Genomic DNA, 15138 nt, shown 5'->3' on the forward strand with positions numbered 1-15138 from the left:
TCAAGTACAGACCAAAATGTCTCACAGGAGCAACTGACTGCTGCTGGAATGAGGGAGGAGCACCACCGGCAAAGAGGATCTATGGATCTAACTGGTTTTGAAACAGCTTTCACCTAAACTTCTTTATTTTGGTACCTGTCTCTTTATCCTTGGTTCCAGAGATACTGGTGCTTGTTCCACTAACAATTTCAGATTTGCTTTTGGGAATCTGCTAAGTCTTTTATCTCAACCATCTGCTCTCCAGCTTTGAAAATTTTGTTGCTGCTGTCTCTTCTGTTTGTAGATTTATGTCTTTTTAAAAGTCCTTTTACTGTAGTTTGGTAGAGTTTAAGGAAACAAGATTCGATATGTGTTCAGTATGCCATGATAACTTCAAGTCCAATTGTGTATTCTTTCAAAAGTAACTTATAAGAGTGTTTCCCAAGAATCGGACACACTTGAGATAATTTTAGGCAGTATGAGAGGTGGTATTCAGTGACATATTTAAGCAACATTAAATAACACTGAATCACAATGGAAAAGTTACTTCCTTCTCGATTTTCTTAGAAACCTGATTAACTCTCAGTATGTCAGGAAAAATAGTCATCATCATTTACCACCTTGGTCTGATGGAACCTTTTTATAGTTTAAAGTCATTTTATAAAAATACAAGAATGACAAGATAATGTAAAATAATTTCATAGAAATTTAAATAAGAATATAAATATATTTTCCATGTTCTGAAGCTATATACATCTGAAATGGGCAATGTCCTTTGAATGCAAGTAGCTGCTCATCAGCTATCATGCATCAACCTGGAACATATCCGCTTCATAATATTGATTTCAAATTGAAAATATATCTCTAACAGGTTCTAGTTTATCATTATTTCTGGTTCTTTTTCTTTCATTTGTAATATCAAATTGCAATATTAAAAAAAACCTTTTGACAGCTTATAATTTTATTGGAGAGCTCAACCATTTCTTTTGCACCATGATTGCAAAACATTTTCATTCTTAGATTTATAAAGAAAAATTCAAAGATTAATCCAGTGATTTTTTTCATTTTGATATCATCTATGCCTTCTAATCACCTTGTATACTTTCAGCATTTATCCACTTATCAACTGTATGAAGTAAATTTTGGTGCACAAATTTCATAGAAGATGAAAGAATATGGTCATGTGTACTTTCAGCAAAATGAGATGATTCAGGTTCTTACTTATATTGTGGAACAAAGTCCTTCCTGTTGAATGAATGACTTACTAGGTGAGAATATCATGTGTATTTCCTTTTTCTCTTTAAAAATATAATGTTCTGTCAACAATTGCTGAGTCTGAGCAAATATATCTAGATTATCATCTGAAAAGTTAGTCTGAAATTCCTCTTCTATGATCAAGTTCACCATCACCATTAAAGAACATAACTGTGCTGTCCAACATGGTAACCACTAAGACACATGTAGCTACTGAGCACTTGAAACGTGGCTGGTCTGAATTGAGATATACTGTAAGTATAAAATATATAACAGATTTTGAAGACTTACTACAAAAAAAAAGTCTCATTAATAATTTTGTATTGCTTATATAATGATAGTATTTTAGATATACAGAGCTAAATAAAATATATTATTAAAACAAACATCACCTGTATTTTTTAAATGTAACTACCAGAAAATGTAAAGTTATATATGTGGATTGCATTATTTTTCTATTAAACAGAGGTAGTTTAGAGTATCCTTATCTGTCTCTTTGCATTCATCTTCTGATTTATCTAAATAACAATTTAACATAATGGAAATTTTCTTCCCTTTACCATTGTGGGTGAAAATTTTTAAATTCTGAATTAGCAACCATATTCAATGAAACCTTTAAAAAAAGACTATAAGGATGTGCGTCCAGACTTATATACCTTTTCTTGAAAGATGATGCAATACACTACATGATTTCATCATTCTTCTTTTTACCACAGTTGGAAATAACTGATGATTAATAATGAAATAATTCCTAAGATGATCAAATAGTAAATTGGTTCAAAATATTGGAAATGTAAATCACTAAAATTTTAAAAGGGTCTAAAGGGTAAATTGCAAAAGCATAAGTTTTGTTGAATTGTTTTCTCTGTTCCTTGAAGGACCTCTAAGAAAGAATAAAAGTAATAAAATATCAAATTTTACAAACACTTGGAACAGCATAAAATAGAAATGCAAAAAATAAATTAGGTCCAACAGAGCCTAATGGTTAAATCAGGGAGTAGAGTCTCAGTTTGAAGCTAATGTGTTCTTTTGTTTATTTGTTTGTTTTTTAGGCGAGGCAAACCTTGGCTGACCTCACAGATTGCAAAGACCTTGTCAGCTTACGATCCCTTATTTTTTATTTTTTACACCTACAGCACCTGGTCTTCCTAGGTGGTCTCCCATCCAAGTACTAACCAGGCCCGACCCTGCTTAGCTTCCGAGATCAGACGGGATCGGGCTTGTTCAGGGTGGTATGGCCATACTCGTGTTCTTAACAAATCTTTAATCCTAATTTCCTTTTATAATAAAGAATAATCAGACTACAGGTTCAGGGACTTCAGCAAACAACTGTATCTAGCTAGAGCTTAAAATTATTTTCTTTTCTCACTTTAATCCTCAATACTGAAGGCCAAAAAGCCCTGAAAACAAACTTTTGTAACTCTATTCGTGGCAAAAGCTGACCTGACCTGACCTCATCTGGCAGTGAAACCTTACTTGAGCTGACAGGCTATTTATAGTTTTTATTCCACTTAATATAAATATTCAGATATTTCATTGGAGATGGGTATTAACATAACCGATTAAGCGAATTCTACTTCAGATACCAATAGGAGTGTTATATAATGTATGATATGTATACCACATGTTACGTTTTAAAATTCAAAAAACCTGAATTTCGAAATCTATTCTAGAGTTTGAGAGAAGGGACCTTAAACCTGTATTCTATTTGTAGCAAGTCAAACTAGTTTTCCTTTTACAACAGTGATATAAAGTTTCCTTTTAAATAAATTTAAATTAAAAATGAATGACTTAAAATACTAAATACTTTGGGTGCTATATAAATGACTAAAATTATAACAATAGAATGTTGAAATAAAAAGTTGTAGCAAAAACTGTGAAGATAGTTTGTGAATAACAAATCTAGGAAACACTGGTTTATAATATTTAATGATACACCTCATGGTTAGAACTGAAGTACTTAATCAGTAGAGATTAAACAAGTATCTACTGAGCACTCATTTTATGCATTACATATGCTTCATGCTCTGAAGCTTCAGATCACACAAATGGAACTCAAATATTTAGTTAAGAATTATCCCAAATAATGAGAAGAGTAAGTGGTGAGTATAATATACCACTGAACTATATACTCTTCAGGAAAAATTAAGAATTCCATAAAGGCCTTTCCTTTAGACTCAACAGAAGCCTAAAGAAGGGTTGTACTATAAAAACAGATGCTCTTTGCCCATTTATATTTATATGCAATAGTATATGCATAGAAGCCAAATAAAGAGAAAATTCCAGGTGTTCTATCCTGAATATTTACCTATCAGGGCCATTAACAAATGTTCATTGTGCAGAGCCTTGAAAGTCCCTGGTCTGTCTCAAGGCTCTTACTTAAAACCTAGTTAAAACAAGTTTATGCCACTAAAGCCGGAGCCCCAAACAAATGCTAAGAACAGATTTTGTTGTTGGAAATGATGACTATAGAGCAGTTTTTCAACCTCAGTACTATTGATATTTTGGACTAGATTTTTGTGAGGGCTGTTTCTGTGCATTATAGGCTGTTTAGCAGCATCCCTGGCCTCAACACAATAGATGCCAGTAGCACTTCCATAGTCATGACCATCAAAATGTCTCTAGACATTGCCAAACATCTCCTAAGGAGTAAAATCACCCCTGCTTGAGAACCACTGCTATAGAATAATAATATTAGATGATGATGGCCAGATACCATATCAGATGCTAGGGATACAGAGATGAGACAAGGTCCCTGCCTCTACTCCAACTAATAGACAATAAAAGTAAATGGAAAATAAAAATATAGTGCAATAAAGTGTTGAGATGGGCGTTATGGGGCAGAACTAGACAAAAGAAGAATATGCTCTAGGCAAAGAAGGAAAGAAAAGATATCACGTATAGTGTTAGAGTTAGGTTAACAAAATAAAACATATTTGAGGGGAAAACTGAATGGTCAGTCCATGGTGGTTATTAGATCAGAGGACTCATGGGAAAAACAGGAGAGTAAGTGGCTAGAGTCAGAATGAAGAATCTCTATTAAGAGTTAGTAGGGGCAAGAGGCCACAGTAATAATTCAGGTCAGGAATGCCAAGGGCCTGAAGTAAGGCCAAAGCACGAGGGAGGGGCAAAAGAGAATGGATGAGTGGTTGGATACAGGACTGATTGATCCCTTGGAGTTTTGCCACACTGGTAAAACTGAAACACGTGGGGACAAGGAATTGAAGGAATTAGAAATAAAATGGTTGAAGTGACAGACAACAAAATCTAAACTGGATAGGAAAGATATATATGTAGCCAAGAGGGAGCTGAAAAACAAAGAAAGTGAAAATATTGATAAGGACACAGTGTACAGAAGCAAGGGCATGAGAGGGCTTTGCGTGGAGGAAGGGCTCTTACATGGGCCCACAGATACATGGGTAAAATTCAGGAGGCATAAACTTTAGGATAAAAAGTACATATTTATCTTCACCAATAAACTCTAATTAAAATTTTGCATTTTTTTCAATGATAAATGTAAGCAATAAATCACAATAGCATTAGCAGTTCCTGTGACAGTCACCAACAGAACTCAACAATATCTTGATATCACATTACTATTACAGTTATCTTGAAATAACATTCATCTTATCACTACTTCAAAATGAAGACAGTTATTAGACTCACTGATAGGTCCTGTTATTTAATGCATTAATTAAAAGGCATAAATTACTATATCGCAAATTTAATACTTTCATTAATTATATCACAATAATTGATTTCCTCTCTAATCTTAAGTACTTTACTTTATGCATTTAAGAACATTATTCTGAGGAAAAAGTCCATGGGCTCATTAGACTACCGGAGATCTTTGGCACAAAAACGTTTAAGGATTCTGGCTTAGCAAATAGAATCCCAGATTTTTAAGCTTTGGAAGTGGAGAATTCAGGGAGTAATAAGGCCCAGGTAATATCTGTAGGATGAGACTGAAGGGTATATATACAAGTAGAAGAGGAAGTCAAGAACTGTGCCACCAAGGTGTAGGAAAAATATTCATCCATATGGACACTGGATTACTCATTACACTCAATCTCAGGATATAGGGTAGAAAAGGAAAGACTGTAGTTTTCAAAATCGGATAACTGCTAAGTACGACGAAAAGACTGACTGTGATGTGGCCGAGGGGAGAAGAGACACCACAAACCTCACACAAGGAGGGGTTTTTATACTCTGAAGCTAAGAACGAAGTCACTGGTCCTGTTCTTTGTTCCTTTTACCTCTTCCAGCTCTCAAAAATATGCCTCTGCCTCCTTCTGCTCTGCTTCTCAAAAATATACTCCTTTCCAAAGCCTCTGTTTCAAAGTAAACAGGGCCTGACATTTTGACAAATCTGTAATTTTTACCTTCCTAACCAAAGATATAAATAACTATAATCAAATAAACAGACTTTCCTTGTCATACCTATCCATAACCAACTACAAAGAATTAGGAATTTTGATGGCAGGGAGGTGAAAAGAAATTAATTGGGATACAGAGTATTTCTAGGGCAGTGTGATCCTTATGAAATCAATTCATTTTTCAACCAGCATTTTTCTAAATGAAATAAAATGGAAAACATTAGAATCCATGCACATAGTAAAAGTTAAGTACTGTTCTAAGAATCTTTTGTTCCTGTTACACACAGTCTAATGTAAATGTACTGCAGTCATGGTTCAAAAAGTTTGAAAATCATTGTTCCAAGGAAAGAACTATTATTCTCTCTGAAGAGAACCCCACGTGAAAATAAAAAGCACAAGACGAAAAATAAGAGATGTGACCTACAGCTTTCTCTGGGGTCTACTACACTGTTAATACCCTACAATCAGCTCAGGTTCAAGTCTCAGCTCTGCCACCTACAAGACTTGTATGTGAGAAAGTTGCTGTACTACCAAGCCTCCCTCATTTGTAAAACAGGGCTAAAATACTTCCATCTTAATTATTTCACAGGATAGTTATGAGAATAAAAAAAAAAAAAGATATGAAATTGCTCTGTAGACTATAAAGCAGCGTACTGTTATTGTTATTTTATTTTAAACTGTATAGCCAGAGTGATGAAAACAAACTATGCTATATGAGTAATGAAAATATGTCCAAATCATGGTTGCCCTATCGGGTGATTAGACAAGCCAAATATTAGAAGTAGCAGGGAAATACTAGGAAAATTATTTCTTTAGAAAAAGGTAATTGGGATAAGAGTGCAAATAATGAAACTACCCATATGCATATACATGTCTCAAGTAACACACACGAGATTCAAAGCAAAAAAAAAAAAAATCACTGGTTTTGATGGGTAAGACTTTCTAAGAGATAAAATGAACTGAGATGAAGAAAGTGAAACATGTTTTCTCGTCATATTTTAAAGTGGTTCCCAAGACCAAAACAGGCATCAAATGTTATACTTCAAGCCCAGTTCGATATCACCTCCTCCAGAAAACCTACTGTGTATACCAGCCCTTAACTCTATGTCTCTAGCACCCAGTGTTTATACCTCTCATCTGACATACAACTAATATTACAAGGTGGTGTAAAACATATTACCCAACATTAAATTAGGAAAGGCAGCCTACACATTTTATTTTTCTGCTTTTAACATAGGACTAAAAAGGCCTGTTAGTTAAAACTACACACCCATCAGCTCTTATCATTTTGAGCCTCTGGCCAATAAGTAACTTATCATCTGCATGGGTAATACAACTACAGGTCACTTTTGGTAGCTACAAATTATGTAAGGATCCAAACTTATATCATTGAAAAGAGTTGGAACACCTTAAATAATATAATTAATATCAGAGGTATAGCCTATAGCCTTTTACTATTACTGCAAAATTATTACTTATAAATGAATTAAAAATTTCTCTTCCTAGTCTGTCCTAGATTATAATTTCCTGAAGGTGAGAATAGTACCATTACATTAATTCCAACATATACTTTGTTACTCAATAAATACAACATATAAAAAACAAAATGAAAAACTGGGGCTGGGGCGGGAGGAGGAAAAGGACCTCTACCTCCACCCAACCCACATATTGCCTACCTCTTGCAGCGTCAACAAAGTATTAAGAATAGCTGGTAGTGTTGTCTGGACAACTCCAAATCTATCTTCTGTAAATGATGCTGCTACTAAGTGAGACAGACCTCAAGGGGAAAAGAAGAAAAAAGTTAAAAGTGAATCAAATTAGGCAAATCTACTTGCAATACATCTATATGAGAAAGGATTAATATTCTGAATAATAAAGAACTTCTAAATAAAAGAGGATAACACAATAGAAAAAGGGCATAAGACTCGAAGAGGCACTGGAAAGGTGCTCGACTGCAGGAGTCAAGAATAAGATGACAGTCTGCTTTATATTCTAGTAGCAAAAAAATTTTTTAAATAATATTGTATTTGGTAGTGGTAAGTGCTAGGAAGGAAAACAAAGCATGGTAAGGGAATACAGTGAAGGTTATGAGGATACTTTTCATTAGGTGTCAGGAAAGGCCTCTCTGAAGAAGTTATCATTTAAGTTTTGAGAAGGCAGAATATATAAGAAATATATAAGTTTTTTAACAACTAAGTTTTCATATTTAACCTGTTAAATATGTTAAAATATATTAAATGTGTTAAATAAGTTATGTCGACAAAAGTCAACAGTTACAAACTATAAGTACAATTTTTTTGAAGTAGAGAAAGATATGCAAGAATCCCAGGCTCAGTTTCTCTACTTGTATACAAGGAAAATTTCTGCCCAAATTAAAGTACACCTAAATACCTACGAAAAATGACCTATATAAAACAAAGATATAATAATGTATCTGAAAAGTCAAAATAGAGATTAACGTAGGGAGGAGGCAAAAGATCTAAATGTTAAATCAAGCTATATCCAGAGTCTGCACTGTGTTGCTGCCAGACCTAGGGAAACCTGCAGAATCCAGGATTCCTGCTGGGGTTACCAACAAACCATCTATCCATACCCTGAAGGGAAAAGGGGAAAACAGAGTCTTTAAGTCGCATCCTGCACAAAGTAACTCCCTAGGGCTGAAACCATGAGGACTCTATGGAAGAACAGCTGGGAATTGCTGGGAATTGCTGGCAGGCTTTCTCGCCACATGCCCATTTCTTTCACACTAGATACTCTTATCTTTCATACGGCAGATCCATTGCATTAAAGAAAAATAGGTAAAGTCTTTAAACTGTAATTCACAGAAACTAAGAATGATATATAAACTGAATTCCCTGAACACCCAGGGCTTTTTTCCTTTGATTTTTCTATCTTGGTCTTTTTCTATGTCCTTCTCATTGTCTTTTCTCTCAGTCTCTGTCCCTCTCAGCTCTCTCTCTGTCTCTGGGAGGAGACCACGCTCTGTTTATGGAGCATTACCCCTTCTCTAATAAACTCTCTTTCTGATTGTAACTCTGGCTTGTGCTTGAATTCTTTCCTGTGCTCACTCAGGAACTCCCTCTCCCCACCCCCAACTGTCTCAGTGCAGGGCTTGAGCTCCCTGCTCCACTCAGGGGAATTTGCTCTGTCCTGCATCAGGGTCAAAGTACAGAACAGACCTTTCTTGGATTATTCTTCAGTATTTAATTGATAATTAAAGACATAGTTGCAGTTCACTGAAATTACTTACCTTCTAATGCCCAAATATGCATTTGGGCATCTGAAAACACAGCCTGAATAGAGGCCTCTGGGTGCTACAAATACAACAGAAATATTTAAGTAAGTTCCCCTGGGCAAAAACTCTTATTATTTCATCTAATCAGCTATGTAGACTGTAACAATAAAAAATTCACAGCTGCATCAAGAATGAAAATCCAAAATTCTTATACAATATGATCTAATTGCAATAAAGCATTCTGCCACCAATTTACGTGACCCTTGTCAAGTCTATAAATCTCTATGTGCCTCAGTTCCTCATTTTAAATAAGTTACACACATTCAACCTACCTTAGAGGATTAGTATAGAGATCACTTAAGAGAATGGTTATGAAAGCTTTTTTTAAACAAACAAAAAAAAACTGCCTAAAAACATAATATCGCTCTTAAATTGTTTACCCTCAACCTCATGTCAAAGAAAAACTACCCAACTTTCTTTAATGCAACATGGCTGAATAGTGTGAAGCAACAACGGACCCATTTAAATTAATGCTGGCTTTGGTAATGCACCTAATGAAACTTATTAATAAGCACAACAGCATATTACACTTCTCAACATCAAATAGCAGTGTCTACAACTCCTTGTTATACAACAGATCCCCGTGCAAAATTAGAATCGAAAGTAGCTGTTTACTTCCAAGGAAAAAGCTCTTATTCGGCATCTGCTCTGCCACTTACTGGCTATTTAGCCTTAGGCTAGCTACTTGAACCCTCTGAGCCTCAGGTTTCCTTACCTGTAAAATGAGGACAAAAAACCCCCCACAGAAATGCTGTTAGAATTAAATGAGGGATGCTTAGGTGAAAAGAGCATAGGATACACAAGGGTGAGTTCTCTCCATTCTTCTGAAACAAAGCACTGAAGTAAAACTTCAGACAATCCCTCTTTCTCTTGGTGGAAGATACCTTCCTCAAGTGTCTCAGTTTCCCCAAAGCTCTATTGGACAGCCTAAGGTAGATTATTTTTGGTAAAGGTAATTGCTACAGCTGGGTGGATCTTCTCTGCCACCGTAGTGGAAAAAAAGTTTCAAGAATTTGAAATGATCCTTTGTTATGTGCATCTATATTCTCTCGGAGTTACTCAGATCTCTCCCCCATCACAGTATGACTCCCGAAGAATAAAAATGAATAATGTATGCCAATGCAAACTTTCACTTGAAGGCACAACCGAGTGCAATATTAGCTAATACTGCAATATCTGCAGAAAGAGAGAAGCTAGATTTAAAAAACTAAAAACTAAAATTCTTTCTCCTACATACGGGCAAAGGTTTTACTCATCAAAGGATTAGTTAACACACAACAGCTGTAGCCAGTGAAAACAGAAATGAATCTTTAGCTTCTGCAATTGAGATTTACTCTTCTGTGGCGGCTGCAACAGCTGAGAGACAAGTTGGAAAGTTATTTAGTTTGTGGCCAGAATTACAGTTTTTATCCAACACAAGTTTAACATCTGCAATCTAAACCAGTCATCTCTTATCTGAACACCAAATTGGCCACAAAGATGTTAGCCCGACAATGAGCCATGAAGAATCGCCATGTATTTGCTCATTTTGCAGGAAGAGGTTGCTTATCAGCACAAAGCTGCCTGCAGCCAAGAGACTCAGGAGGCCAACTAGAGTTAAGCTTCAGGAAGTCACTGAGGAGAGATGTGAGGTAAGTATAGAACAGCTATTGTTAAAATGCAGGTTTAGTGAAGCACTATGCAAAGCCGTTTAGCTTGCTAGGATCAAGCTAAATATTTAGAAGTCAAATCCTGCTACTTTAGTTCTACATTTCCTCTCCCCCCATTTCCAATGCTATTATGACATATTCTTACCTTACTGAAAAAATACATTATCAGCACTCGTTTTGACAAGAAATTCTTAATCTGAGTTGGAAAAAAAAAGAATTAACACATCGACAGTTTTCAATTCTATTCAAATATAATACTTCGCATTTCTAGGTTCTTCCTGACACTAACTTAAATAAAACATTCCACATCTTACAGAGAAAGAACAACATTTACAATAAACCACACAAGTAAATACCTTTGTACTGGAAACTGGATTACCAAGATGGACTATCTAACCTAACTTGCATTATTACCATGTACACATATCTAACTCCCAAATTAGAGATATGTCATAATACAAAAAAGTCTACATAGTTTGGTGATATTTTCTAAGACCATAGTCTTTCTCAAGTCTCCACAGCTGTCTTGCCCTTTAACCACTTAATACCAAAAAAGAGCATGTTTCCCCTACCAAAAAAAAAATCTTAAGCTGTGAAATGGTTTTCTAATGAGCTGACATTTATAGAGAAAGCAATTATAAGCTGAAAGCTACACATCCCAACCAACTTGAAAGTAAATTCATGACACAGCAGTACTTATAGAGCCACATGGGATCCTGAAGTTTGTAAAATGCCTTCAGTTCTCCCCTCTATTAAGTGATCATTCTATCAGTAAACAAGTTATTTCTTTCATCTTAAAAATTAAAACTATTCCTGACCTCTCAATTCCCCCAAGCTATTAACCCATTTTCCTGCTCCTCCAATAGCAAAACTGTAAAGATCTGACTTTTCTTGCAGTCTCCAATTCCTCTCTCAATCTCTCCTGACCCGATGCCAGTCAGGAATTCATTGCCACTACTCTATCTATCCAAAAGCTCTTGACAAGGGGTCCATGTCCTTCACATTTCTAGTGTAACAGTTCGTTCTCAGTTTGAATCTCATGCTACTTAGCAGGAGCATCTGACATTCACATCTCCTTGAAATACTTTTTTTTTCTTGACTCTCTTCTCACCTCGATGGTCTCCTCTGCTATTCCTCCTCAGCTCTCAGATCTCTAGTCATTGGAAGGCCCCATTTCTTGCATCTCTTTTCTTATGTAACTACACTCCCCAAGAGTTTTCATGGAGTCTCATAATTTTAAATACTGTCTACACTCTGATGACTTCCAAATTTACATTTCTAACCCAGAATTTTTCCCTATACTCCAGATATACGTCTAATTTCTTATTCAGTATTTTCAAGTTGTCTAATAAGTATCTCAAAATTGACATTTTTAAAATCAAATTCTAGATTTCCCTACCTCTTCTCTATCAAATCCCTTCTTCCAGAATCATCAGCAAATTGCAGCTCAATAAACTGCAACTAATGTAGGGAGGAGGCAAAAGAATTAAAAATGTTAAATCAAGCTACTTTCAGAGACTGCAATAGGTTGATCAGCCCTGCAGCCAGGCCAGGAGGACACTTGCAGAACAAAGGAAGATTTCTACTGGGATTGCTAACACATGTGAAGGGCAAACAGGAACAAGAGAGACATTAAGTGGCACCCGACACAAAATAAAATCATTCTCTGTCGCTAAAACCATGGAGAACCTATGGATTAAAGGCTGGGAACTACCAACAGGCCTTTTGCTCTACATATTCTTACCTTTTCACCCTATATACTCTTCCCCTTCCTCACTGTACGTCCGTATCAAAGGAAATGGGTTAACAAAGTCTTTTAAACTATAACTCACAGGAAATAATGATATATAAACTGAATTCCCCAAGCACTCAGGGTCTCTCTCTCAACTCTCTCTTGGTACTCTGTCTCTCACTGTCCTCATCTCTCTTAGTCCCTCTCACTCTCTGCTTCTGAGAGGAGACTACACTCTGTCTATGGAGTGTTATCTCTATTCTAAAACTTTCCTTTTGACTCTAACTCTGGCTTGTGTGTTGAATTCTTTCTACACTCTCCACCAAGGACTGTCTTCTTCTCTCAGTAGAAGGCCTGGTCTCCTCCACACTCGGGGAAATTTGCCCTGTCCTTGATCACAACTATATTATTTTGGATCCTTAGGCCAAAAACTTTAGTCAACAATGACTCTCTGTTTCACATGACAACCAAACCATAAGCAAATCCTATTACAACTATCTTCAAAACATATCCAGACCGTGATTGCATCTTATGGTTTCCACAACCACTCTGGTCATTTAGATAGCACCATCTCACACTAGATTACTTCAACAGCTTTACTACTGTCTCTGTTTCTATTCCTGCTCTCTGAGAGAAAGAGCAGATAGAGAAAGCAGCACTTTCAAAATATAAGGTTATATCATCCATTCTTATGGGCAAAACCACACAGTGACTTTCCATCTCACTCAGAGGAAATGTCAGTCTTTACAACACTAATGGGCCCAATGAGCTCTGGGTGCCTGTTACCCCTCTGACCTCATCACCCACCTACCACTTTCCCCTCACTTTGCTATAGCCACACTAGTGTCCTCACATGCTCCTCACACAAACCACACATAGCTCAAAATCAGTCAAATACTGACAATTTCATATGGGTCAACTGAATACATGAAGCATCAGAAAAAGACCTATTTATTCCTGATGGCTTACTCGTGTGAAATCCTTGATGCTCTCAATATTACATGCAAATATAGATCCTAAAACCATACCATCCTACCTGTTCACGTTTATTCTGAATCCATGAATAAATCACACTGGGCTGTCTCACTGCCTTACCCTCAGCACTAATAGTGGTAGATAGAGGATTAGAAAATTCAGTTATTTGCTGATCTATAAAAAAAAAACAAACAACAACAACAAAAAAAAACAAGGTGAAAACAGGCAAGCTGATTCTCTGCAACTATGACTTTCAAATTTTAGAAAATAAACAGTCCTCACCAGAAGCCGAAGTCCATAATCTTGGCCCTCTTCTTATTAGCTGAGGACTTTGAGGTGACCCATAGCAGGTGTTTATATCAAAAATTCCAGCCATCCGATTCATTACACTAGAGCCAAATGGGGTTCCAAGGGGACTTGCAACATCAGGTGTACATAATTTTGAGGAAAACAGTGATGTCTTAACTAAAGGTGGCACTGAAGGCTGAGGCATCTGGCTAGATTTGGGTGTATGAAAAGTAGTTTCTTCTGCAAAAGAACAGATTCAGAGCTGAAAGGACAATCTGATCCAAACAGGCCAGCATGGGGTGTTCTCAAATTTTATACATCTCAATTTTTTGTTTAATGCATTTACCCAAGGCTCAGTAGGTTGTTTCCATTTAGGTTTATATTTCAAGAGCCAGCTTTTACTGCTGCAACTCAGTGACCATTCACAGAGCTTTAAACATCTTTCCCCTCCACAAATTTCCTCATCTTCAAGGTCAGTTTCTCTAACTCTAAGTTGTTCTGAATAAACTCATCAATTTATATTTTATTTTTATATGGCAACAACTTTAATTATTGCATTAGAATCTTTCTAGTGTTATCACATGCTCCTACTGTAACTATTACTTGGCTAAACATAACCAAGTTCGTACTGTGAAAATGGACAAACAGAGAGTGCTAACCTTATCCCATTTTCCCCAGGGTTCTTTCAAGTTATCAGAAATCATACCAAAGACTAATTTGCCCAGAATATCTACACAACTGACCCTACAAATCTGATCTGTAAACAGCTTCTTCACAAATTATAACTATCAATTTACTTAGAGCCTATTGTTCAAAAACAAAGGAACATTTTTCCTGCCACTCCAGTACAAGGCACAAAGACAAATAAATCACACTAATATTCTATATTCTTAATAAAACCACCATAAGACATTATACATTTAAAGTACCATATCTTCATTATATGACATTTTAAGAGTTAGTGGCAATTACAAATCTCTGAATAATCAATTTAAAAATTAAGACTGAGGTTTTTAAGTTTTGCAGTAAGTCCTCAAAATTAAAGGCAAATTTTGTCTGTGTGATAGGATATGACAATTTAAAATAATGAAAAACTCATTTGGTCAGACCCATGATCCCTCCAACCTAAGATTACAATGAACTTTGTAATGTGCTAATTTGATAAAATTAACCTATTCAAAATTCTCTAATGGTTCTATATCCCTATGGGATAAAATCTAAACTCCTTTTTAGATCATAAAAGTCCTTCTTTTATTATCAAACATAATCTTATCCATTCAGGCTCCTTTTTGACAGATTTACTTTTAGCAGTTACACTGTCATCATTTGTGTGTCTCCCACTAAAAGGTTAGTTCTAAGAACATTTTCCTAATCTTTGATTCCCTTGATTCCAGCACATCGCTTGGTATGTAAGAGGCATTCAGTAACTGTTTGTTCAATAAATAAATGCTAATCTGAAAGTTGATAACATCTGAAACGCTCTAGAATCTTTTAAAACCTGACATTCGTGGACTTATTTCGATCATTTTCAATTATAATATTTGTTTTTAGTATGTGGTCACTCCAGAATAATGAAGGCAAAAACACAGA

The 15138-nt window shown here is 35.7% G+C and overlaps 1 protein-coding gene and 1 non-coding gene across 2 annotated transcripts in view; both read right to left on the reverse strand.

Moving 5' to 3' along the window:
- The window catches only part of NDC1 (NDC1 transmembrane nucleoporin), a 47824-nt gene that overhangs the window by 8396 nt on the left and 24290 nt on the right, over window positions 1-15138 (reverse strand). The window contains exons 12-16 of the mRNA XM_039886610.1: window positions 13543-13788; window positions 13322-13434; window positions 10699-10749; window positions 8860-8923; window positions 7286-7386 (exon numbers count right to left, since the gene is read on the reverse strand). Coding sequence (XP_039742544.1) covers window positions 7286-7386; window positions 8860-8923; window positions 10699-10749; window positions 13322-13434; window positions 13543-13788 — 575 coding nt within the window. The remainder of the gene's footprint in view (window positions 1-7285; window positions 7387-8859; window positions 8924-10698; window positions 10750-13321; window positions 13435-13542; window positions 13789-15138) is intronic.
- On the reverse strand, window positions 2361-2479 carry LOC120581573 (5S ribosomal RNA). The gene has a single exon (XR_005647325.1). It is a non-coding gene; the product is annotated as a 5S ribosomal RNA (ribosomal RNA).

Source organism: Pteropus medius, unplaced genomic scaffold (genome assembly GCF_902729225.1).
Source record: "Pteropus medius unplaced genomic scaffold, Ma_sr-lr_union100, whole genome shotgun sequence".
NCBI classification, from domain to species: Eukaryota; Metazoa; Chordata; class Mammalia; order Chiroptera; family Pteropodidae; genus Pteropus; species Pteropus medius.